This window comes from Procambarus clarkii, chromosome 1, assembly GCF_040958095.1.
Source record: "Procambarus clarkii isolate CNS0578487 chromosome 1, FALCON_Pclarkii_2.0, whole genome shotgun sequence".
Lineage (NCBI taxonomy): Eukaryota > Metazoa > Arthropoda > Malacostraca > Decapoda > Cambaridae > Procambarus > Procambarus clarkii.
In genome coordinates this window covers 46,789,165-46,816,796 of record NC_091150.1, presented here as the reverse complement: position 1 = coordinate 46,816,796, position 27,632 = coordinate 46,789,165, and the positions used below count along the sequence as shown (strand labels likewise).

Here is a 27,632-nt window from a genome sequence, read left to right as displayed (position 1 = left end):
TGCTCTGGCTCCGGTGTCGCTACTGCACTGTGCTTTGCGTGTGGTGTTAGTTTTGTGGGTGCGAGAGCCAGGAGTTATCTTCAGTACTCGGGCTGCATGCGCCTAGGGCTGCCTTCCCTAGGTGCCCTGTAAGTACTGCCCTTGGGGCTTGGGGCCACCTTCCACAGGCTCCTCGGGGTCTGCCTCTGCTGGTCCGTTTTACCTTTCGGTTTTTCGGCCGCCTGTTGGGCTCTTGGGTGTTCTGTTCTCCCTTGTTACCGGCAGGTAAGAGGCAGTTTGCACTGGTAGGGGCGCAGGGTGCTGCTCAGCTTGTATTTCCCGACATCGCGGCCGGCTCTGTTCCTTGGGGTTCGCTGTCCTCTTGCGGGGTTTTGTTTTTCTTTTTGTTTTTGCCTGGTGGGGGGTTCTGTCATTTTCTTCAGTTTGTTTTTGCCCTTCCACTGTTCTCCTCGGTGGCGCCCCCTGCTAGGTCCCCGTGAGTGTACACGTCCCTGGGGTTCAGCTTTAGAAGTTTGCTTGGTAGTTTTGGGCGCCGGTTTGCAGCACCCTGCCTGGGACTACCTGAGCGCGAGTCCTCTTAAAGTAAACGCTCAGGACCCTGGGAATCCCCTAGGGGGCGCGTGGGTCCGATGGATGTGACCCCGGAGTCCCCACTCGCTGTGTGCGAGTTTGAGGGTTGCTCGGTCCCCTTGTCTCAGGGTGACCCTCATTGTTTTTGCCTCTGCCACGCTGCCTGTTGGGTCGGTGATACTTTCGACCCTGAGTCCTGTGAGTGTTGCTGCTTGCTTGTGACTCAATTTACCCAATCCTCTGATGATTCTATTCGGGTACGGGCGGCACGTGCGTTGCAGTCTAGGTTTCGTTCTGTCATTTTCAGGACCGTCATCTTATGCCTAACACTGTCGCTTCGTATCGTGCGGCGCTGGCGGAGCCGCTTCAGCTTGCTTTCGGTATCGATGTTACGTCTGCGCCGTTTCGCAAGCTGTCTCGTGCATTGTTTCACCTCCGGCCTGCTCATGCGTCGCCTGAGCCGTCCTGGTCTTTGGACAGAGTGCTCGCTTTCCTTTCATCTCCTCGTTTCGTTGTGGCCCCTTCGGTCCAGGATTGTTTTTCCAAGGCACTTTTCTTGTTGGCTTTGGCCTCTGGGGGTCGGGTAGGGGAGCTTCATGCTCTCCTCCGGCGCAGGGGTTTCTGCTCTTTTGGTCGTGGTGATAGTTTTGTTCGTTTGCAGCCGTCTCCTTCTTTTCTGGCGAAGAATGAGACTGCTGCGTTCCGGAGGGGTCCATGGGTGGTTGATGCTTGGTTGGTCAGGCCGGGGGTGCATCATGTTTTGTGTCCGGTTGCGGCGCTTCGCCGTTATTTGCGCGCCACAGCTTCTGTGTCCGGGGACGCGCTGTGGGTTGATCCGGTTTCCCTTCTTCCCTGTTCGCGGGTTCGGGTCTCTCAGGTCGTCCGCAGGGTTATTAGGTCCAGCCAGCCTGCGGTCTATCCCCGTGCCCATGACGTTCGTAAGTTCGCGGCTCTTGCTGCTGTCTTTGGGAATATGTCTTGGTCTGATATTCGGGCGCGGGGATTTTGGCGGTCGAACAGGGTCCTGGCTGCTCGTTACCTTGTGAATGTCCCTGGGCCTCGTCGGGCTTGTGTTGCTTTGGGTCGGCGGTTGCAGCCAGTTGTCTCGGCTTCGAGTTGAGGGGTGAGCGACGACCGCCTCCCGGGTAAGTCCCTCTTTTTCTGTCTGTGGGTAGTTAACTCCGGGGAGCCGACGGGGCTCCCCCCAGAAAACCAGCGTTGAATGTAATGAAACGCCATTTTCTGGGTGAGTCCCGGAGGCTCCCCGGCATCCCTCCCTCCCTCCGGTCGGCGGTTTTTCGCGTTTTTGACATCCAGCCTCAAGAACTGAGGTGTGGGTAGCCGGTGCGGGGGGTCTGGGGCTCCCCCTTCCCCCTCCCGGGGAGGGGGGAGCTGCGCAGACAGCGGCGCGGCAGTGTGTGACGTCACACTAGTTTGCTTGTTTTCGGTTGGGGAGTTCTATCCACTAGTTCGGTTTTAGGTAGCAATTTTAACCAGAATAGGGGTTTGTTTTGGGGCGCTTACCTTTCTGGGTGCCTGTTCCGGTCGATGGCAGACATAGAATGCTTCCAACTACACGGGGGCTTCTATAGGCCATTGCTCCCCTTGCCTCTCTGAGGGGGCCCGGTTCTGGCCGTGGTCCCCGGTAGGCCTAAGAACTCCATACACATGACTGATGCCAAAGTCTGACATTAGCATATCAGCCTGGGATAGCTCCGGGGAGCCTCCGGGACTCACCCAGAAAATGGCGTTTCATTACATTCAACGCTGGTTTTTTTTAGTGTCCCCACGACCCGGTCCTCGACCAGGCCTCCACCCCCAGGAAGCAGCCCGTGGCAGCTAACTAACACCCAGGTACCTATTTTACTGCTAGGTAACAGGGGCATAGGATGAAAGAAACTCTACCCATTGTTTCTCACCGACGCCCGGGATCGAATCCGGGACCACAGGATCACAAGTCCAGTGTGCTGTCTGCTCAGCCGACCGGCTCCCAGGGGGGGGGGGTATTCTTTCTTGACTTCATTCCAACACATATTGACCTACAATTTTCACATATTCGAGTACGAATCCCAAGCAATTTTTATTAAAACATACTAGTAAATTAATGAATTAGAACTACTTGCTATATTGTCGATAACTTCAACTTCACTTACCTCTAAACTAGAGTTTGAACTTTGAGTCAACTTGGAAAAATCCAGTTTCTGACCGATTCTGATAATTTTTACATATAGTGTGCGCAGTTGTCTGTTCTACAATCCTATTCAAATTGATTTTTCATAAACTCTAAAAGTTTGGAGTCATAAATTTTGTTTTCTGAATTTGGTGCATATTACAAATGCCATATTGATGATTTTCTTTACAGTAAACTAAACTGAAAATCTATATTCTAATTCTATTTATATGAATATCATATACTATTTTGATAGGATAATAACACTTAATGAACAATTGGTAATATATAATATTTTTGCAGCAGATCTGAAAATCGGAAATTTTCAGTATTAAATTTTATAATTATTTTTAATTTACTTGTTTTTCAAGTTACGTTGGTGATCATTTAGACAAAGTTGGAGCGTTTGCTTAGTAGATTATGCACAATAAATTGAAAAGCCTTAGAACAAGTTTGAGAAATTTAACTCATTGTTCCATCGGGTCCTGTCGTATATATACATATGCCATGTGCAGGTTAAGGGTTAAATCTATGACCTCTTGTTCTTGAAGTTCCAGGTCTCGGAAATTCTTCCCTATCAATTTTATCGATTCCTGTTACTATTTTGTACGTAGTGTTCATATCGCCTCTTTTTTTTTCTTCTATCTTCTAGTTTTTGGCATATTTAATGCCTCTAATTTCTCCTCGTAGCTTTTGTCCTTCAGTTCTGTGAGCTACTTAGTGGCATGTCTTTGGATCATGAATGGTGCTAACACAGCCAGATCCCAACACTTAGCCTTGGTTTGATTACTTGGGCGAACAATCCTTACTTAACCCTTCAATTGCGCATCGCATCATATGATGCTTTGACCAACTTGCAGTAAATTGCGCATCGCATCATATGATGCTTTGGAGTACTACGCAAGATTTAAACGGCCCGCGGATACACGGGGTTCACCACACCTTCATCAGGGCTCTTGTAAACAGACGCCATTTTTTAAAAAAATCGTGGGCCAAACTCCAGGGTGTTAGGGGCCTCAGTATTGAGTGAGCTACCAAGCCTGACGCACGCAGCATGAGCTCACAGCACTGCTGTTCAGCTTGTGACCACAGCATCGCCTATAAATGCCATAATATACTTGTTCATGCTATTATGTAGCGATGATATTATTACAGAAGACCCCTGACTGTGATAAAACTGACCAGGGTTCTGATAATAGCAGGATTGTGGTGATATTTGGCGCTGTGCGCCATGGAGGGAGGAGTAATGCTGTGGGAGGGACGGTGGTGGCGATGTCTTCTGACTGTGTGTGGCCACCTTTTATTGACTGCACTCACCATACCAGCTTAGTGGTTCGCTATGGTGAACACAAATGTAGATACTTATATATAACGTGTGTATAGTGTGAGATAACAGCGAGAGTAGGAGGTTGGGAGCCGCCATTTTGGTGAGGGAGGAGCGTCGTCTGCAGGACTTATCATGTTGTTTACTGATGACCACGATGGTCTTTGGGCACCATACCAGTTTACTTGTACAAGTATGGTGAATAAAACAGGTAGATATTTATATATAATGTGTGTATATAGCGTAATAACACCACAAACAGTATTGTTGTAGGAGAAATATTAGTGCGTCTGGCCTTGAGGGCGGCCGCCACCAGCTGACTGTGTGAGTAGCTACGTCTGTCTGCCTTTACTCACCATACAAGCTTAGATGTACAGTTATGGTGAACAAAACATGTAAATACTTATATATAACGTCTGTATATGAAAGCAAAAACAGTATGGTGGGTGGAGAATGGTGGCAAGGCAGGTGAGGTGAGGTGAGGGAGGGAGTGGCAGCCAGTGGCAGCCAGTCACTGCCTGCCACTGCCACTGCCACTCAGCATACCAACTTAGTGGTTTGTCATGGTGAACAAAACATGCAGATACTTATATATAACCTGTGTATATAGTGTAATAACCGACAAAGTATTTGTTCACTGTTTGATGAACATAATTGAATCAACAATACGCACACCATATTTTTGAGTACAGCGATGATTCACTCATTTTATTATATAAATATATCACACTACACACTATTGAATAATATTACAGCAAAAAAACTACGAAAAATCAATCAGAGACATTGAAATAATTAGGTAATTATCTCTTTGTGGCAACTCTGGCCTGACAGCTGGCGATCAACAGACCGCCTTGGGACGCACGCTAAGTCAGCGCCTGATTTTTGTCACACTTCCCTGCCCTATAGTTGGCAATATATGCCACTTACGATTTTTTTATTATTTTTCCTGTGATCAGTGAACACAAATTAACAGGTTAGGAAGAAAAAATAATTTTTTTTTTTTTTTTTTTGGTATGCGCCTGTGGGTGTCTAATGGTATATAGCTATGCGCCATTTAAGGGTTAATCAAGTATTTATGTTCTGAACAATTTGCACTGAACATAAACTGATTGGACCATTCAGGAATTGGTTGGAGTGCAGTTCATTGGAGGAAGGATCCATTGCAATGTCCAGCCCACACATTCTGACAATGAAAGAAAGGTATTCTCTGAAATGGACTTGTGCTTATGCTCATTGTCAGTTTCATTAAATTTTTCTTGGGTCATGGACCTAAACCAAATTAACATTGATCATGTCCCTATTTTCATTTGCATTTATCATTTGTACCCCTGAATATAGAACTCCAAAGTAGAGGACAATTAAGTCAGACTGGATATAGTATACGACAATGTCCAGCAACACTAAATCCCTGGATGACTTCACAGATGTTAGCCAGCGATTACCTCTTGTTACAACAGCAGAGTAGGGGCTACTACTTGTCACAACAGGGGAGCAGGGGCTACTACTTGTTACAACAGGGGAGCAGGGGCTACTACTTGTCACAACAGGGGAGCAGGGGCTACTACTTGTCACAACAGGGGAGCAGGGGCTACTACTTGTCACAACAGGGGAGCAGGGGCTACTACTTGTCACAACAGGGGAGCAGGGGCTACTACTTGTCACAACAGGGGAGCAGGGGCTACCTTTTCACTTGTGACAATAGGGAAAAAGTGGGCACCTCTTAACTTGTGCCAACAGGGAAGCAAGGGATTTCTCATACTTGGTGTCAGCAGGGGAAACATGGAATACCTCTTCACTTGTGTCGGTAGGGGAGCAGGTGCCACATCTTCACTTCGGTTAACTGGGGAGCAGGAACTACTACTTCACTTGTGACAACTGGGGGGCAGGGGTTACCTCTTAACCAACGTTTTTCTCAACATATGTTGTCTTAATTTTTCATTTGAAATCTTGCAGGTTGATGAGACTGATCAGCAGATGCGGGAGGTGACATTGGAAGCACTTCAGCAGGTGATGAGTGCAGGCGGTCAGCAGGAGGTACGAGTTATCGGCCAGCAGGTAGGCTTCACTGCTGTTTTAACCCCCTGCACAGCTCATTATGAGAGACTGATAAAAATACTGAGGCTAAAATGGTGAGCAAATGACTGGAAAAAGTGATTATGTTCTATTTTCAAATAAGTGACTGTACAATGACTAATTAATGTGAAAGTATATGAACATTTTCAGGTGAACAACTTTGCAATGCAACCTTGGCTTACTGCCTCATTCACTTGAATTGTAGGTGACAGTTTATGCATAATTAAAAGATTTTCCAGGGAGTTTTCATATTCTTTCTGTGGGAAGCCCCTATGGCTCCCTGGAGCTTATTGGGCTAATGTATGTTATATTAGACCAGGACATTAGCTATGGAGTTCAGACCTACCAGGGACCAGTCCCAGAACCTGTCCCCTTCAGAGAGGTTTCAGGGAGCAATGACCCTGGAAAACCCCCTTGTGGTTGGGGATTTTCCTTCTCTGCCATAGACCGGGGTTAGGCACCCAGAAAGGTAGGCATAACAAAACAAACCCCACATGGTAAGAAACTAAAACAAAAACCAAACATAGAGGTAGAAACTCCCGACAATCCCAAGGAAACAAACAAACATCACACTACCGCTGCGCTGATTGTCCGCGCAGCCCTCCCTGCCCCAAGAGGGGGAGGGGGGGCCCCCGGACCTCACCACACCGGCTACCTAGGGCCAGTTCGTAAGCTAATGTCAACCGGGACAGACGCTTCTCTGGCTTCGGTTTCCTAGGCGGTGTTTGCCTTCGTGGCGTTCACTGCCATGTGTTGTGTTGTGTGGTGGCCAAGTGTCCCTCATCAGTACCAGGGCTGCATGCGCTTAGGGGCTTCCTTTCCTAAGCACCCTGTGAGTACTGCCTCTGCGTTACAGGGTTATCTTCCCTGGGGCGTTCAGGAACCATTCCCATAGGGGTTCTTGCTGCTCAGCATTTGCCTCACCCTTGCGGCCAGCTGGGGCTTGGGGCCCTTGTTTGGCCCAGGGAAGGGACTGGTATTGTGCTGATTAGGGCATCAAGGTGTTGTGCGACCTGCCACTTAAGCGGCTTCCTGTTGCCTCTGGAGACAGTGTTCTTTTGTGGGGGTTTTCTTTTGTTTTTAATTTCATTTGTCTGGTGGGAGGTCTGCCTAGTGTGGCTATAGTTCCACTGGTAGTATTTGGTGGCCCTCTGCTATGGCCCCATGATTGTACACGTCGCAGGGGTTTTCAGTGTTGTCCTCTACCCCATTGTTAGTTTTAGGTTTTAACTGGTTAGCAACACCTTGCTCGGGCTTCCCGTAGTTGTTACCCTACGGGCCCTGGAAAACCCTGTCGGGACTCGGTGGACCATTGAATGTGTCTTCAGGGTTCCAACCCATCTTGTACGGGTTCGTTGGTTGCTGTGCCCCTGTCTCCGGGTGACAGTCGCCACTTTTACCTCCGTCATGCTGCCTGTTGGGTCACTGACACCTTGACCCGGAGTTTTGAGTGATATATATTCTCTGCTTGTTCTTCAGTACTCTCTCTTGATGTTATTACTGTTCAGAGTACAGGCGGCATCCGTGTTGCAAGCTACTTTAGGTTTCTGCAACACGCTAGGTTGGTTTCCCATTCGGATGCCCCAGGGCCGCCCCATTTTGGTTAGGTGCTGTTCACCCCTTTTCCTCCCTGTTCCCGGCTCCAAACCGTCTGCGGGATTTAGTTGGGGCCAAGACTCAGGTGGTTTCAGGGGCTGCCCCGTTTGGGTTGGGGACGGAGGTTTCCGAGCCTGTTCCTCCTGCCAAGGCTTCTGGGTCTTACCAGCGGCCATTTCTTGCTGCCTTGCCCATGGACTCTAACTTTTCTTTAACCCTTCCACTGCTCAGGGGTCCTGAGGACATTTTTTTGCAGTAATATTAGTCAATAGTGTGTATTGTTATATATTTGCATAATAAAAGTGGTGAATAATCCCTATACTCAAAAGTATGGTGTGCATATTAGTGACTCAATTATTATGTTCATAAAACAATAAACAAATAGTTTTGCTGCTATTACAATCTATACACAGGTTATATATAAGTATCTCCATGTTTTGTCCACGATAATGAACCACTAAGTTGGTATTGAGAGTCGAAAAGCAACGAGGAATGACCGCCACACACCAGCCAGCCACTCATTGCCACTCCCTCAACAACGCCTCACTCGCCCACTTTTTCCTCCCACCATCCTGTTTTATATTTTATTCACAATATACAGATGTTATATATAAGAATCAACATGTTTTGTTCACCACAACTGTACAACTAAGCTTATATAGTTAGTTCAGGCACTAAGAGTCGTCGCTATACACACAGTCAGCTGGCGGCTCCCTCACTCATTCAAAGTGTGTGGTTCTTACCAGATCGCTGGGTTTGGTTTCTTGGTGATCTGGAGGCCGTTCCATCTGTTTTTGTCCCGGGTTCGAACCTGGCTGGGTCTTGTTTAGGGCTCTTGGGCTGCTCCTTGTCTTTCCCTCCAGAAGTGTTGCTGCGGCTGTGGTCCCGCCTTCGGCTGTTTATGAGGGGGTCCCAGGTTGCCCGGCGGATGCTCGACCAGTTGTGCGGGAGTCCGAACTTCGACGTGCTGGTCTGCCCGCGGGGTCGGGTTTGGCTTCGGTGTCTGTTTGGTTCCTTCGGAGTCTCCCCTTCCGTCTCTCTTGCAGTCGTTGGGGTCGTCCTCCAGGGATCTTGTGTTGGTGCTGTGTCACCAGCTTCCTCTTTGGGATTTTCAGGGTTCCGTGCCTTGGCACCTCCCCGAGCCTTCGCTCGATGTGTTCACGGACGGGTCATCTCTTGGCTGGAGCTTTGTGACCAGTGCTCACCAGATCGGCCGGGGATGGTGGGGTCTGTCCGTCCGTCAGGCTCACAGCATGGTTCGGGAGTTCGTGGCTGTCTGGTTTGCGCTTCGGAGAGTTCGGGTCACTCGGTGCTCTACCATCCAGCTTCATTTGGACTGTTCTCTGGCGGATCTTTGCCGGAACCACAAAGTTTCTCTTAGGTGTTTGACCTTTGGGGTTGATCCCTTCGAGTAGCTCTTTTGCTGGATTCTCAGGGTTTGGCTAACTGTGAGGTTCATGTCCGGGGTGTGTCCTATGTCCTGGCGGACAGCCTGTCTCGGTTCATTCCTCTGTTTGCAGATTGTCCAGTCGTCACCGACTCATTCCGTTGGCTCTGCCAGACATATGGACTCCTGGCCATGGGTATCTTCACATCGGCGTGGTCTAGGCGTTGCCCATTCTATGTGGCGTCCTTACCCGCCTGCGAGGCGTTCACGGTGGATCCCTTTCGGCAGGATTGGTCGAGGTGGGGGTATCTGTTCCTCTTCTCCCGGTCCAGCTGTTGCATCGGGTTCTGGCTCGGTTGGAGTCCATTCCCAAGGAGAATAGTCCTCATGGGCCTTTGGTGGCCAGACCAGCTTTATTTTCAGACGTTGCTTGATAGGTGTCCGAACCCGGGGCGTTTTCCCGCGGCTCCGCCTCTTTCGGCAGGTCGAACTGGTCCTGTATGTGACTGGTTCAGCCTTCTCCTCGGCTCTTCACGTCTGGTATTTTGACAGGGGTATCACCATCTTTATGGTGATCAGGTGGCTTCATTGATGGTGTCCCACCTGCGAGCTTCGTCTCGGCGACAGTATGACGTTCCTGGTGTTTCTGCCTGGTGCTGCTGCCCTCCCTTCCCCCAAAGTGGTTAGCTTAGTAGATTGCCAACCAGAGAATCTCCATCTAATAAAATTAAGCATTCATGAAATAAGTATTTTTATAACTTTTTGTTATCCTAATAATATTACTGAACAAAGCCTGTAACCAAAAATATATATGATGATGCACATCCAGAATTTGAGAAACAAATCTGGCTAATGGGTCGAGTGCGATTAGGCTTATCGGAGTGAGTCAGTCCCTCCCCACCCCCCACCCCTACATCCCATACACTCTCTCAAAAGTCACGTGGTTCACCTCAACACCCATCCATCCCTGTCTATCTGCCTGCCTCCCTGCCTGCCTCCCTCCCTGCCTGCCTCCCTCCCTCCCTGCCTCCCTCCCTCCCTCCCTCTCTTGTCAGCCTGCCTGCCTCCCTCCCTCCCTCTCTGTCAGCCTGCCTGCCTCCCTCCCTCCCTCCCTCCCTCCCTCCCTCCCTCCCTCTCTGCCAGCCTGCCTGCCTCCCTCCTTCCCTCCCTCCCTCCCTCTCTGCCAGCCTGCCTCCCTCCCTCCCTCCCTCTCTGCCAGCCTGCCTCCCTCCCTCCCTCCCTCTCTGCCAGCCTGCCTTCCTCCCTCCCTCCCTCTCTGCCAGCCTGCCATCCTGCCTGCCCGCCCGTCCACCCGCCTGCCAGGTCGGGTGTGGCTTCATCGGCTGTTCTGGTTCCTTCGAGGACGTTCCTTCTGCCTCTCACGACCACTGGGTTCGGCCTCTGGGGGCTTTGCATTGGTTGCTGCGTCACCGGCTTCCTCTTTGGGTTTTTCAGGGTTCAGTGCCTTGGCGCCTACCTGAGGCCTCGCTTGTTGTGCACACGGACACGTCATCTCTTCGCTGGGGCTTTGTGACGGCCTGTTCAGCAGGCCGGCCAGGGACGATGGGGTCCAAATTTCTGTCGGGCTGACAGCATGGATCGGGAGTTTGTGGCTGAGTGGATGTCGCTCTGGAGGATTTGGGTTGCTCGCGGATCGACGATCTGGCTCCATTCTGACTGTTACCCCAGTGGTTTATTGCCTGAACCGAGGTGGGTTCCAGACGGTCCTTGGCTCTTTGGGGCTGGTCACTTCGGGTGACTCGTCTGCTGAGTTCTCGGGGTTTGGCTCTCCTGGTGGTTCACTTTTGGGGGGTGTCCAATGTCTTGGCGGATAGCCTGTCCCGGTTCATTTCCCCGTCCACGGAATGGATGGTCGACGCCAACTCGTTCAGTTGGCTCTACCAGACATGCGAGCCTCTTGAAGTGGATCTCTTCACTTTGGCGTGGTCGAGGTGTCTCCCTGTATTCATGGGGCCCTTCCCCAACTGCGAGGCCTCGGGGTCAACACCTTCAGTCAGGACTGGGCAAGGTGGGGTTACCTGTACCTCTTTTCCCCGGTTCGGCTGTTGCTCCAGGTCCTGGCTCACTTGGAGACTTACCAGGGGAGAGTTGTCCTTCTGGCTCCTTGGTGGCTGGCCCAGCCATATCTTGAGGTTATCTTGAGATGATTTCGGGGCTTTAGTGTCCCCGCGGCCCGGTCCTCGACCAGGCCTCCACCCCCAGGAAGCAGCCCGTGACAGCTGGCTAACACCTAGGTACCTATTTTACTGCTAGGTAACAGGGGCATAGCAGGGGCATAGCATAGCATAACAACAGGCGCCATGGTTTCAGGCGCTTCTTGCTCTGTGCCCAAACCGGAGGGTCTTCCCGTGGCTCCGCCTCTTTCAGCAGATAGGTCCAGCCCGGTACGAGGCTGATTTGTTTTTCTCCTTTAGTCTTCGCATCTGGAGTTTCTGACTCGAGTCCATCATCACTTGTATGGGGCGCAGGTGGCTTCGTTGTTGGTCTCATACCTGCATGCTTCGTCTCAGCTGCAGAATGTTTTCTGGCAGTCCTTCCGGTTTTTCCTATCACTGCATAGGTGTACTTTGGTCCTTGATAGGGTTGTCTTGTCCTTACTTTCGTAGTTGTTCCAGGACAATCTTATGCCGAATGCTGTCGCCTCGTATCATGCGGTGCTGGCGGAGCCGCTCCAGCTTGCGTTCAGTATTGATGTTACTTTTTCCCCGTTCCTCAAGCTGTCTCGTGCTTTGTATTACCTCTAGCCTGCTCATGTGCCTCCTGAGCCGTCCTAGTCTATGGACCAGGTGCTCTCTTTTCTCTCTTCTCCTCGGTTTGTTGTGGCCCCTTTAATTCAGGATTGTTTTTCTAAGGCATTTTTCTGTTGACATTGGTCTCTGGGGATCGGGTTGAGGAGCTTCATGCTCTCCTCTGGGGCAGAGGTTTCTGCTCCTTCGGTCCTGGTGGTAGGTTTGTTCGGTTGCAACAGTCTCAATCTTTTCCGGCAAAAAATGAGACTGCTGCTTTCTGGAGGCATTCTTGGGTTGTTGATGCTTGGTTGGTCAGGCCGGGTGTGCATCGTGTGTTGTGTCCGGTTGTGTGTCTCTGCAGTTTTTTGGGCGCCACAGCTTCGGTGGCTGGGGATGCACTTTGGGTTGACCAGGTTTCCCTCCTTCCCTGTTCCTAAACTCCTGTCTCTCAGGTCGTCCTCAGGGTTATTAAGTCTAGCCAGCCTGCAGTCTATCCCTGTGCCCACGACGTTCGTGAGTTTGCTGCTTTGGCTGCCGTCTTTGGCAACATGTCCTGGGTTGACATTCGGGCACAGAGTTTTGGAGGTCAAACAGGGTCCTGGCTGCTCGCTACCCTGTCAATGTCCCTGGACCTGGTAGGTCCTGCCTTGCATTGGGTCGGCGGTTGCAGCCAGTTGTCTCGACTTCGCGTTGAGGAGTGAGGACTGCCTGCCTCCCGGGTAAATCCCTATTTTTTCCTTATCTTTAGGTAGTTAACTCCAGGGAGCCAATGGGGCTTCCCCCAGAAAGCCAGCGTAGAATGTAATGAAACGCCATTTTCTGGGTGAGACCCCTAGGCTCCCCGGCATCCCTCCCTTCCTTCCTCCCTAAAGTCGGCGGTGTTTTCGAGTATTTTTTATATCTAGCCTAAGAACTGCCGGTTGGATCATCGGGCTGCCGGTACGAGGGTTTGGGGCTTCCCTTTTTTTCCTCCTGCGGGAGGGGGGGAGGGGGGCTGCGCAGACAGTGGCACGGCAAATGAGGATGATGACATCATCCTCGTTTGCTAATTCTCATTGGGAGTTGTGTCCACTCGTTCGGATTTCAGTAGCAATATTTTCACCAGAATAGGGGTTTGTTTTGGGGTGCCTATCTTTCTGGGTATCTGACCCGGTTGATGGCAGACATAAAATGCTTCCAACCACACAGGGATTTCTATAGGCCATTGCTCCTCGTGCCTTTCTGAGGGAGCCAGGTTCTGGGTCGTGGTCCCCGGTAGGCAAGAACTCCATTCACTTTGATACCAGAAAGCTAATAGTTAGATATCAGCCTGGATATCTACGGGGAGCTTCCAGGTCTCACCAAGAAAATGACGTTTCATTACATTCAATGCTGGTTTTTTCTTACATTCTAAGCTTGCATAGCATTTCGGTCAGGTCTTTAATCTTAATTTTCCCCGGAATACGACCCGCCAAATCGTTTAACAACCAGGTACCCATTCACTGCTGGGTGAACAGAGGCTACAGTTAAGGATTGGCACCCAGTCAATCCTTCCTGGCCAGGATACAAACCCAGGCCAAAGCACTCGCGAAGCACCGGGTGAGTGCTTTTCCACTGCGATATGTGGACCATAGTTATTATATTTAACATTCACACCATGTGCCAATATTTTGTACACATGAAACGTAGGGCCCCTTACCCCTAATTGTAGGAAATTATTATTTTAGAGCCAGATAGGCCAACATGACACCTATGACTGATGTGACTGAGTAATTGAAATTATCTATGCGATATAGGCTTAGGGAGCCCCCCATAGGGCTCCCTGCTAGGAAATAAACATTTTGACAATCAAATTTGTAGACACCTTGAACTGATGCTATTACTGTATATAATGTTTCAGTTGGAGGTGGTCAATGCAGAAAAGCGGGCAGATATTCAAGAAAGCTCAATAGTTGAAGGTGTTCCTCATCAAGATACACATGCTTCGACATCCCAGGTAAGACAGTAATGAGTACTAGTATATAATTTATTAATTTGTTTATTTCTGATCAGTCAATCCCAGAGTTAATGAGCCTTTGCTAATAATACCATTCTTCTGCGATCCATCCCTACCTACCTAAGCCAGGACTAGAATCTTGCTTACTCTTTGAGGTGATGAGAGCTTTGGGATCAGAGATTGACTCAAAACAGATTAAAAGCCCACCAAAACACATAGGTACAATAAAATAAGTAACATATTAAAGGACATAAGGCACCCAAAGATAAACAAGGCAAATGATTATTACCACAGAATAAATACCGTAACCTAATTGTGATGGGCCCAACTGCCACCGTATGACAGCCACAACCTCTCACTGAGGGTGAATGGTTGACATACAGCCATTGATGTGAGGTGGCCAACCTGCCCCCTCACTTTTCTGCCTGGTGCTGTAGGCTATTCCATGGTCAGTTCACTGCCACTACTGCTGTCTCTCTGCACTTATCTATCACTCCTCTGATGTAGTCCTGGCATTTATTTGCCTCTTCAGTGGTTAGTGCTTCAAAGTACCATATGTCTTTTTATCAACAGTGCCACTCCTCCTCCTCCTCCCATGTTTTGTATTTTTTCTGAAGAGGCTGAATGCTGGCTGTGTGAAGCTAGTTCTAAGGAAGCTAGCTTCAGGCAGCCACCTTCCCTTTGCATAAATTGAGTCGCATCAGGCCTAGCAGTCCTGTATAGTCTACTGGGACCAGATCCAGAACCTCCATACACAAGGAGCAGGAGATTGTTATGATTATTCTCACTGAGAAAACATCCAGAAAATAAGTGAAATAATACAGACAATTTTAAGGTTTACAGAAAGTATGAACTGAGACCACCAGATAATTCCACAAATGATTCACTCAGAAGCTAGTTTGAACCCCTAGGTAAGGCTGGCCACTTGCAGGTGGCAGCACCACCAAGAGCTCCAGGCTTCCACATTATCATAACCTTATGTCCTGTTGGTGATGTCTTCAAAAGTAGACCTTCTTAAGTCATTTGGTTAGCGAGTCCCACTTCTTTTAAGATAATTGTAAGGCATTGTTTGGACACCATACTTTGGGGAATATTTGCTAGCATGTAGTTCCCCTACTTTGGTATTTGCTTCACAAACATGTTTTTCAAACCTCACTTGTTTCTAGGACTTGGTCTTTTCATTGTTTTAAGCTGTGTGTGTTTATGACAATTCTTTCCTAGGTGCTCATTTTATAATTTACCCCTGCTCTGACAGTTATTTCTCTGGTGAGTTTGAGAGTTTGTCACTGAGAGACCATACTACTACGTATGCTGCTGGGAGGCCATACTACAGCGTATATTTCTGAGAGGCCATACTACAGCGTATGGTGTTGATATCATACAACATGCATATGATAACACCATGGTGTTATTGCGCATAAAATGTGTTCAAAAGCAATTACTGGAAAAATAAGAAGATGGATCTACAATTTCTTAACAGAACCTTGTGTGTAATAGTCAACAAAGTAAAATTCGAACCATCAACCGTAGAGAGTTCAGTCCACCAGAGTACTGTGCATGCTCCAGTATTTTTTCTTTCTCATTCTCATATTGGATATGACAAGGAAACAAACTATAGTATTGTAGTTCTGTGGGCCTACTGGGGACCACGAGCCAGAACCTGGCCCCCTTAGAGAGGCATGGGGAGCAATGGCCAATAGAATCCCCCGTGTTGTTGAAAGCATTCTATGTCTGCCATCGACCGGGTAAGGTACCCAGAAAGGTAAGCGTCCCAAAACAAATCCCTATTCTGGTGAAAATTGCTACAAAAAGCCGAAGAAGTGAATAGAACTCCCTGAAAAGAAGCGAGCAAACGAGCATGATGTCACATGTCACTGCGCCGCTGTCTGAGCAGCTCCCCCCTCCCGGGAGGGGGTAGGGGACGCCCCAGACCCTTGTACTGGCCATCCACCCTTCAGTTCTAAGGCTGATGCTAGAGGCAGAGGTCATGTGCTCTGGCTCCAGTGATTTTTCAGCACTGTGCTTCGAGTGTGGTGGCTGTCTTCTAGGGGTGCAAGACCAGGAGTTATTCTACAGTACACGGGCTGCATGCGCCTAGGGTTACCTTGCCTAGGTGCCCAGTAGGTACTGCCCTTGGGGCTTGGGGTTACCTTCCTTCTGTCGTTCCCGCACGATTGAGTGGGGCGAGGCTTTGACAGTAGTTCAGGTTTTCCTGGGGGCGACCTTGAGCACCTCAATGACTGCTGTTTGCTCCAGCCCTTTCCCAGGATGTTGGCGTAGTGCAGCTCCTTGTGCAGGTTCCCTCCCTTTCGGCTGCGCAGGTTGCTGAGGACTTGCGCGCCCGTGGCCTCTTGGCTTCGACCTTGCGTTTCTTTTCTCTCCTGGAGTTGTCTTCGGACTGGCTTGCGGAGGATGTGGGGACGCTTGGGGCCGTACCTGGGTCTGTTGCCTTAGACTCGGCGGCTTGCTCGTCGGCTGCCTTGTTGAAGCTCTTTGCGCCGATTTTGCGGGATGCAGTTTCACTTTTTTATGCTTCCCGGCGCGCATGTTGGCAGGCGGTGTTTGCCTCATCTCTGGAATCGGCCTGGGCCCCTGGCTCTTAGGATGTCTTTGCCGTTTTGTCCTCTTCTTTTTATCGATCTTTCCCTTTTACGTAATTTCCAATCCTTCTGTAGTCGCAGACATTCTTGATGGTAGTAAGACCTTCTACGAGGCCAACAATTTTATCTAATACTATCTCTTCTTCAACAGCTCTTTCTGACCTAGATGTTATCTCCTTTTCTTTGCAACCAAAAATTAACAAAGACTTACTGCAATCAACTGTCTTTTTCACCAATTTAGCATTTGATGCCAGTTCCTTTCTGACTTCCAGCCTAATGTTTGTTTTATCCTGGTTGCTGCAGTGTTTGGCTTCTTTGACTGCTGCTTCTATTTTTTTTCCTTCTCCTTGGCCACTTGTGCATAGGTGAGTTGCATATCTTTCTTGCACTGTTCTATTCCCTGTGTAACTTCCTCCATCTGTACTGACCAAAGCTGTTTTTCCGTTGAATTTCCTTACCTAACGTATCGTAGTCGTTTAAGTTTAAATTTGCTTTAACTTCTTACAAAGCTATTTTTAAGAGTTTATTTTCTTCTTCCATGGCTTTGCAATTGTTTCCAATTGATTCTTGTCCTTGCATAAGTCTTTCACTAACCCCTCAAGACCTAAAATCATGCTACTCAAGTTCTCATTACTTTCTTTCAATTTGCTAATTATTTATTTGCTGATTATTTCTACATAATAGTTCACTATAATACAGTATCTAATTTTGCCAATTTGTTGTGTAGACTGCTTATATCAATACTTTCTTCATTAAAACCCCCAAAATGTAGCTCTTTGTTTTCCTTCTTGCTGGTGGCCATCTTGAATGTTGTTGTCTGCACTGTAAACACTAGGGGTCACTTTTTCTCATCCAATTTTTTTTACTTCACTTTGCACATTCGTGTTATCTTGCCTATTTTTCAAAAGCTTATACCTTTATGTTCCCTGGGACACCACTCACTATCATCAACCTGTACTACAATACTTAGGAATTGTGAAATATCCTGGAGCTCCTCTGATGCAGGTGCTGACACTAGGGGTGTCACCTTTTATTCCTGTGTGATTGTCCTGGAGTCAGCCCGTCTCATTTTTAGGGATTTTTGGGTTGGAGTTCCATTAATATCAGCAGAAGCATCTTTGTTTCAGAGGTTTCAGTCATCTTCTGAAGCTGTGCACCTTCTACAGCTTAGGTGGTTTCTTTTGGTTCCTACTGTGCGTTCAAGACCTCACTTCCCTTTTGGACCCGGTTTTCTTTGAATTGGGGTCGGCTTCTGTCTTTTGGCTCTGGTATGAGGTTCCTGATTTTGATACCTTACTTGCAACCCTCTGTTTTCCTTGGGGCTTGGCATGGCTTTTGCTAAACCTGAACATTAAGTGATGGGAAGTGGGTTCTGTCTTTCAGGTTTTCAAGTGTTCTTGGGCAATCCTGTTTTGTGCCACTTGAGGGTTGCTTGTTTGCTCTGGTTCCTTTTAAGGATGTTGGCAGGTTGCAACTCTGTATCTAGCTGCATTTGTTTTCCCAGAGCCTTCGCTGTGAGGATCACAGGGATTGTGCTCACTTGGCAGTTATTTTGTGCATCTTGGCAGTATTTGAGCTGTTCGCTGACCAGCTTCATGACAGCCTGAATATTTTGGCATCTGTGCCTGGTGTGGCACAGGTGCCACACCAGTCCTAACAGAAAAAACATTTCATTTTAGTCATTGCTGGATTGTTGCTGTGTGATAGTTCTTGGAAAATATAATTTTTTCTAGTGGGAGCCCCTTGTGGCTCTCTGAAGCTACAATGCTGATCTAGTGCCTAACTACTAGGTGTTATCAGTTGCCGAGTTCTTTTAGGTCAACCAGGGATCATGAGCTAAAACCTGGACCCCTTCTTATGAGGTGCAGGATGTCCGTAGAATTACCCAAATATACCCAAATTTACCCAAATCTTCCTAGCATTACATAAGTAATGAAGAAATATGGTATATTTACTTATTGTAATGTTGGTGCTGCATGTAGAACATGATCAAACCTATTTTTACTCTGAAATAATGTAATTTCATACTGAAATTAGAAGTAAATATGTAGCAGGTGACGCCATAGGAAGTCGACGGTCCAAATGACAAAATTGTGGAGCGACTTATCCAAGATATATGGTCGCCTGGAGACTGCTTGCTGCCATATCATCAACCTGTACACAGTGATCCAGTCGTCGTACTTCTTTGTTCAAATTGTCGCAAATTTAATTAATGATATTAACGAAGTAGAATGGGAATTTGTAATAATATCTCATAAATAGCCACAAAACATTTAATATTTACTTAAAAAAATGTGTCTGGAAGTTAAATCAACTCCACAGGACAATAATTTAGTTATATAGATACTAACGTTATTCGTTTGTATGCGTTCACTACTAAACCCTTTAGTTGCGCAAGACATCATATGATGCGTTGAGTGACTTGCAGTAAATTGCGCTCGGCATCATATGATGCTTTGGAGTACTGCGCAAGATTTAAACGGCTCGCGGATACACGGGGTTCACCACACCTTCGTCAGGGCTTTTGTAAACAGACGCCATTTAAAAAAAGAATCGTGGGCCAAATTTCCAGGTGTGAGGGGCCTCAGCATTGAGTGAGCAACCAAGCCTGACGCATGCAGCATGAGCTCACAGCACTGCTGTTCAGCTTGTGACCACAGCATTGCCTAAAAATGCCATAATATACATGTTCTTGCTATTATTTAGCAATGATATTTTTACAGAAGCCCCCTGACTGTGATAAAACTGACCAGGGTTCTGATAATAGCAGGATTATGGTGATATTTAGCGCTGTGCTCCATGGAGGGAGGAGTAATGCTGTGGGAGGGAGGGTGGTGGCGTTGTCTTCTGACTGTGTGTGGCCACCTTTTATTGACTGCACTCACCATACCAGTTTAGTGGTTCGCTATGGTGAACACAAATGTAGATAGTTATATATAACGTGTGTATAGAGGGTATAAACAGCAATAGGAATAGGTTGGGAGTCGCAATTTTGGCGAGGGAGGTGCGTCGTCTGCACGACTTATCATGTTTACTGGTAACCACTATGGTCTTTGAGCACCATACCAGTTTACTTGTACAAGTATGGTGAATAAAACAGGTAGATACTTATATATAATGTGTGTATATAGCGTAATAACACCACAAACAGTATTGTTGGAGGAGAAATATTAGTGCAACTGGCCTTGAGGGCGGCCGCCACCAGCTGACTGTGTGAGTAGCTATGTCTTTGTGCCTTTACTCACCATACAAGCTTAGATGTACAGTTATGGTAAACAAAATATGTAAATACTTATATATAACATCTGTATATAAAAGCAAAAACAGTATGGTGGGAGGAGAATGGTGGCAAGTCAGGTGAGGTGAGGGAGGGAGGGAGTGGCAGCCAGTGGCGGGCCGCCACTGGCTGCCACTGCCACTCAGCATACCAACTTAGTGGTTCGTTATGGTGAACTGAATACGAATGTAGATACTTATATATAGCGTCTGTATATAGTGAATAAAAGCAAAAACAGTATTGTGGGAGGAGAATGTGGGTGAGTCAGGTGACTTGAGGGAGGGAGGAAGTAGCAGCCAGTGGTGGGCTGCCACTGCCTCTCAGCATGCCAACTTAGTGGTTTGTTATGGTGAACACGAATGTAGATACTTATATATAATGTCTGTATATATTGAATAAAAGCAAAAACAGTATGGTGGGAGGAGAATGTGGGCGAGTGAGGTGTTGAGGGAGTGAGTGGCTGGCTGGTGTGTGACGGTCACTCCTCGTTACTTTTTGACTCATAATAGCAACTTAGTGGTTCGTTATGGTGAACAAAAGATGCAGATTCTTATATATAACCTGTGTATATTGTGTAATAACCGACAAAGTATTTGTTCACTGTTTGATGATCATAATTGAATCAACAATATGCACACCATATTTTTGAGTACAGCGATGATTCACTCATTTTATTATATAAATATATCACACTACACACTATTGAATAATATGACAGCAAAAAACTATGAAAAATCAGAGACATTGAAATAATTAGGTAATTATCTCTTTGTGGCAATTCCGGCCTGACAGCTGGCGAGCAACAGACCGTCTGGGACGCACACCGAGTCAGCGCCTGTTTTTTGCCAGACAGACTTCCCCGCCCTGTAGCGGGCAATATATGCCACTTACGATTTTTTTTTATTTTTTTTCCCATGATCAGTGAACACAAATTAACAGGTTTAGAAGAAAAAAATAATTTTGTTGTTGTTGTTGTTGTTGTTGGTATGCACCTGTGGGTGACACATGCTAAATAGCCAGGTGCCATTTAAGGGTTAAACTACTCATGTCCTTTTCATTCATTGAACACCGAACCCTACATGCCCTCTGATATATTGCTTAATTTATAGAGATTCACAAATAAAACTTATATTTGTATATGTTATCAGAAAGGCAGAGATAAAATAGTTTTTGTAAATCCATCACAGAGATTATATCTTATTAGAGAGGAAAGATATTCATATTTTAAACTAGGTTTCTTGGCCGATGCTCTCTCTATCGATGAGAACTATGATCTTTCGAAGATCAATTTTAATTTAATCTAGATATTGTAATAAACAAAGTTTTCTATGTCATCATAAAGATAGAAATATAAGCTGCATATTAATACTTTAGCATAAATATAACTAAAGTGAAAGTTAAGATATATGCCTTTTCATAGTCACTTGATGGCTAGCTCAGGGAGTGTGAAAGCCTGCACACAAACCAATCAATAAGAAATTTATATGTTTATCTCTCAGAATGTTCGGCAATATGTTTATTGTTTGTAATGTGTTTATATATGTATGAAAACGTTGTACTGAACAGGGTGATAATATCTTGAGCTACCTCATCCCTTTGTGTGTATTTTACCTCAATAAACTTATTTCACACTGGCAATTTCTGTACTGCACTCGACACTGGCAATATCAAAATATATTTAAATTAATATGTAAGTGAACAATAAAGAACTAAAGGTAAAAATTTAACAATAATTTACAAAAATCTTAAGATATGGAGTTTGATATATGGAGAACTTTAAAATAAGATTTGACTAATAATAAAGTAACATTAAAAAAAAAAAAAATTGACAATAATATTATTGAGCATATATTTAAATGGAAATTTAGCATATTTAATTAATTTCATTAAAGGAAAGAATAAATTAATTAAGATTTACATTATTAATTAACCAGAATACAGATGAATAATTAAATTACAAGTCCAATGATTTCCTAACTGAAGATTGTAATGCACTATCATATACTGTATTGTAAAATGCAAATTAGATAAAGATATGTAACATAAACACAAAATCGTCAGCCGCTATTTCCAAAAGAATTTTATTATATATCATTTAATTAAACTGCTCTTTCACTTCGTGGGCACTTACGCTGATACATTTTTTTGGCAATTCCAAATGTTTTTGGGATTGATAATATTTTGTCTTTGGAACATATTTTAGCATTTTAAGTACAGAGCACCACTTGGTTTCCGAACCCCTTGGGGACGAGACCCGTCGTTTAACATGTAAGTTCGTATACGAGAAATGGAGGAAAAAATTATAAAAAAAATTGTGAAAAAATCTAGGGGAAAAAATTGACAGGTTCCTAGCGTAAATGCGTGACCGTATTTTGCTTGTACTCGCCAATAATTGAAGTCCTGATCCGCTTATGTTGATGAAGCATAGTTATTTACATGGAAGAGGTGGTGGTGGATGTTGATGGTGTTGGATTGACTGAAGTTGTTGGGTTGACTGAAGTTGTTGGGTTGACTGGGTCAACATGCGATGAGTCAGGTGCAGGTGATGCAATGCGAGCTTTCTTGGAAGCCATTGCAAAAGACTCTGTAATTGACATTTGTTTCATTCCCTTGGCTCTTGTTTTTAAAAACTTCATATACATATTGTACAGAGTCATCATGTCCTTAGTTTCAAACTCGCTGTAACTCGTGTCCATAAATGCCAGAATGTATTCAAAATTTTGCTGAACTTTTTCCATATCACATTTTTCCTTTAACGTTTCTTCATCCTCTTCCTCTCCATCTTCTTCATTGCACTCGTCTGGCTTTTTTGCTGTACATACTAATTCTATAATTTCATCATTAGTCATGTTTCGTTTGTTTGGGGCGTCATCAAAATCTATCCATCTATCTATGTCATCTTCTATTGTTTCAGTCACCAGTTCTGCTCTAAGCTCAGGGGACTTAATCCCCTTGACATAGGCTAGGAGTTCCACTCTTAATTTTTTCCTCTCGCTAACTTTCTTCACCGCAAATCCTTCAAAACCTGCCTCGTCATCTTCCTCAGGAAACAGACTTGACGCGGGCCAAAGTTTTTTCCAACCATCTCTTAGTGTTGTCTGCTTTACCTCATCCCACGCACTAGCAATAGTCCAGATAGCTGACTTTATTGTGAAGACTTTATAAAAGTCCTTAAGTGTTCCAAGCTGATTATTAAGACGTCTGGCAAACATCCTCTTGTAGTGGTGTTTAAGGTTCTTAATTATTCCTTGATCCATGGGTTGGATCACTGAAGTTGTATTGGGTGGCAAGAACGTTCCAATAATATTGCCATTTATAAGCTCATCACCTCGTGGATGCGTTGAACTGTTATCTATCAGCAGCACAACTTTGCTGTTTTGCGGGAGACCAACACTTTTCAGGTGTTCCTTCACCTCGGGTACAAAGTTCTTATTAAACCACTCGACAAATATTACTCGAGACATCCACTCACTTGGCTGGTCCTTATAAATCACAGGGAGGCACCTGGCTGACTTTAAAGCCCTGGGGTTTTTACTAATTCCAATCACAAGTAATTTTAATTTGTGCGTGCCAGCTGCATTTGCACAGCACAACAAAGAAATTCTCTGTTTGTTCTGTTTATAACCACCTGAAGGATCGTCCTTACCACTATGAGCCATCGTTTCTGTGGGAAGCATACGCCAGTACAAACCTGTCTCATCAGCATTATAAATTTGCTCTGGAGATAAATTTTGTTCCTGCACCATCTCCGCAAATTTACTCACATACTCATCAGCACCAACAATATCAGCAGATTGTCTTTCACCATGCACTTTAATAAACCTAATGCCATGACGGGTTTTAAAACTTCTGAGCCATCCATCACTGTATACACACTTTTGAGTAATTTTCATTGCTTGGTGAAATTCACGTGCCTTTTCCACGAGCAGCCAGCCTGCCACTGGCTTCTTCGTCACTTCACGTCCCTGTTTGTACCACTCCCACACTGCGTTATCAACACTCCACTTTTGCTTTACTTGCTACCTTTCTATTTCGAATGGCTTTATCACTTTCACTTCTAGAGAAATATTAAAAAATGATAGGTTTAGCCTTAAGAAGATCAAAAACAGTACTTTTACTAATGCACACGACACTTCTCGGGACACCGCTCTCTACCTTCTTAATTATTTCAACTTTCTTTTCAAATGTCATCACTGACCTCTTTCTTTTACGTAACCCGCTTGTAGATGCTTTCACTGACACAATACGTGCATTTGGAGTCGACATGGTGCACGGATGTTCCTTGATTGTGCTGATATGTAAAACAAAGTCACCGAATGAACACTCCAGTCTCGTGACAAATTCAAACAATGGGAACAATAGGCCGAGAGTCTGTCACGTCACAGGGTAGCAGGCGGCGCCTGACACGGTCAGTGAGCAAACTAAACCATCACCCACCCACCCACCCCACCACAATGGGCTGGCACGACGCTTGGCTGACCGCTTCCTCACCCGAACTTGGTTCGTGTAGGGTAACCCCAACCCCGGCCGGCGTGAAGCTTGGCGGACTACTTCCTACCCGAACTTAGTTCGTGTAACTTGACTCCCCAACACCAATCGGGAAACAGGAAGTTTCGGATAACTAAAGTTCGGGAACCAAGTGGTGCTCTGTATAAGGTTTTCTTGATATGAAGCACCATAAATAATTTTTCTTTTCAACTTTAGTTTTTTGGTCCCAAACTGCCTTAGAAACAAGGTATTACATGCCTTAGAGACATTTGGTGATATTACATAATTAACTTCTCCATGTAATGCTCTCTTCAGATCTAGCATTTGGAGCATTGAAACATTGCAAACTTTTTCAATTAATTCTGGCAGCTTTGGTGGTTTCCAGTGAACAGTCAGTTTAAGAATGTGGTTTAGTGACTCACAATTGTTATTAGTCCATAACTTATCCATTTTAGCTTTTGCGTGAGGCACACACACACATAATTCCATAGAGAAGATTTCAAATGGCTATCAAAATAATCTTTGTACTTTGGGTATTTGTAAAAGTAAGAAGTGAGATTGTTGATTCCTCTTTCAAACTGATCCTCGCAATCACTTCTTACTAGTCCAGTTTTACCAAAAATTTTATTTTGTATACAAATCCTCTCAGTTTTTGTAGAACCAATATTATCCGTCAAATAGTGTCAAACATTTTCCTTCAAGTGATTACTACACAATAACAGTGTTGTCTTAGGAAAACAAAACACAAGTGCCTTTCTTAAAGCGATTTCCTGATCACTGCCAATCATTACGTTTGAGTTATTAATTCAGTCTGCGAGTTTGCTGCTTAGGTGGGAGAAAAATGATAAGTCTCGTATTCACCATCCCAGTGTAAATATGTGGGCCCAAGGAATATAGGTTTGCTTGATGTTTTTTTTTTATTACAGTAGTGTTCTTGTACACAATTGTTGTTAAATAACAAGGGCCCAAGATTGAAGGTCCTGTCAACACCGATGACATTAGGGTTTTCTTTTCCTGCAGCACACAAATGTTGCTTGAAATCTTCATATTGTTCCTTCAAATACAATATCACACAGGGGACTTTGTTCTTTTTATGAATTACCTCCTGTACATAATCATGAGTATCTAACATGCTATAATTACATTTAAAACGTCATCAGCAACATTGTACCTATGGATAGGTTTGCATTCTTTTTTCTTGGCATGGTATTTTTTACTCTTTACCTGTTGGAAGTCTCTTGGGGCTAAACCTGATTCTTCCATAAGCATATTTTGATAAACCTCTCATGGACATTGCATCTTAACCGTCTTGTCTATATTTTCTAAAACTTCAGGCCTGGTCCGAACATATGGAATGTTTTTTTGTGAATTACCATGCATCGTCTCTCCTGTTTGCTTGCTAGAGTATTCTACAATAGCTACAGACAGCAGCTCTTTAACCCTTTAACTGCACAACGCGCCTGCAGGCCCAGGCTTCAGGTGCGCAATGCGCCTCCAGGTGTTTTTATTTTTCACGTTCCATTCAAAACTCCCGCGGATACATGGGGTTCATATTAGCTTCCTCAGGGCTCTTGTAAACAGACGCCATCTTTAAAAAAATCATGGTCCACATTGCCGGGTGTCAGAGCCTCAGTAGTGAGTGAGAAACCAAGGCTGGCGCTCGCAGCATGAGCGCACAGCACTGCTGTTCAGCGTGTGACCACAGCATCGCCTAATAATGTCAAAATATATATATAACCTGTATTATTTAGCAGTGTTAGTATTATAGAAGAGACTGAGTGGGATAATGACTGAGTACAATGTTCAAATATCAGTGATTCAATGCTGTTCACGATGTTCACAGCGCTAGCCACAGCACCGCAGCATTATTTCGTCCATCTAGGAATCTTCAAACGACTTCTTAGGTTCCTTTTCAAAATAAACTTGTGGTCAATTACTCACTCACAGAAATTAGTGACCAGGAATGGCCCATACGAGGCAGCTGCTATTGGCCCATACGAGGCAGCTGCTATTGGCCCATACGAGGCAGCTGCTATTGGCCCATACGAGGCAGCTGCTATTGGCCCATATGAGGCAGCTGCTAGTGGCCCATACGAGGCAGCTGTTATTGGCCCATACGAGGCAGCTGCTATTGGCCCATACAAGGCAGCTACTAGTGGCCCATACGAGGCAGCTGCTATTGGCCCATACGAGGCAGCTGCTATTGGCCCATACGAGGCAGCTGCTATTGGCCCATACGAGGCAGCTGCTATTGGCCCATACGAGGCAGCTGCTATTGGCCCATACGAGGCAGCTGCTATTGGCCCATACGAGGCAGCTGCTATTGGCCCATACGAGGCAGCTGCTATTGGCCCATACGAGGCAGCTGCTATTGGCCCATACGAGGCAGCTGCTATTGGCCCATACGAGGCAGCTGCTATTGGCCCATACGAGCTATTTTGATGAGGGATATGATGTCGTAATTGTAGCGTCGTTTGCTGTGCGATTTCTCATGTAGTGTATGATGGCCACTGTACTGTTTGGACGCAATACCGGCTTACTTGCATAGTTCTAGTAAATAAAACATGTAGATAAGTATATATAACATGTGTAAATAGTGTAATAAAAGCAATGACAGTATGGTGGGAGGAGCAATGTTGGCGAGTAAGATGTTGGAGTGAGGGAGGGCCTGTGTGGATGTGGCTGCTCACACTCGCGATGTTCTGAATGTGTTGATGGTAAATGTATATAGTGTGTGACAGTGTATAGTGTGTACATATGTTGTAAATATACATAAATGAACATGAAACATTGGTGTGAATAACTGTATGATGGGAGGGGCAATGTTGGCGAAGTGAGGGAGGGCTGGCTGGGTGTGGCTGCTCACACTCGCGGTGTTCTGAATGTGTTGATGGTGAATGTATATAGTGTGTGAAAGTGTATAGTCTGTAAATAGATTGTATATATACATAAATTAGCATGATACATGGTAAATATGTGCTAGATATGTGTACACAAGTGTCATGCACGTAACAGTGTCCCTGGACAATACGGATGTTTTACTACCATAATGTAGTGTACGTGTTCATTATACATAGGATTAGCACGTAAAAACAAATAAAATGTATTTGGAACTGTGCGCAAAAAAATGAATAAAAATATATTCGCGGCAACTCCCTCGCCCCGCCCCGGGCGCCCCACCGGCCCCCGGTGCATACTGCTCTGGCGCACGGGGAATGATGACGTCACGCCCCACCTTTCGGACCCCATAGCAGCCAAAGTAGGTACAATTTCGAACTTCTGTTGCTATACCCATATACAGGGAGGGGTTTTTGACACTTTCAGAAGAAAAAAGAATTTTTTCCCGAGGTTTCATTTCCTGCGCACTGGGGGAATGTCATATTTATAGGCCGCGCAGTTAAAGGGTTAATAACAATTAC

General features: G+C 45.7%; 1 protein-coding gene across 18 annotated transcripts in view; it reads left to right on the top strand.

Moving 5' to 3' along the window:
* LOC123773435 (UDP-N-acetylglucosamine transferase subunit ALG13) overlaps positions 1 to 27,632 on the top strand; it is a 384,366-nt gene that overhangs the window by 228,931 nt on the left and 127,803 nt on the right. For 16 of the 18 annotated variants that reach the window (XM_045767364.2, XM_045767919.2, XM_069307078.1 and 13 more), the window contains 2 exons: positions 6,021 to 6,122; positions 13,753 to 13,848. In XM_045767364.2, the coding sequence (XP_045623320.1) occupies positions 6,021 to 6,122; positions 13,753 to 13,848 (198 nt within the window). The remainder of the gene's footprint in view (positions 1 to 6,020; positions 6,123 to 13,752; positions 13,849 to 27,632) is intronic. The other 2 variants (XM_069306994.1, XM_069306686.1) reach the window with 1 other exon arrangement.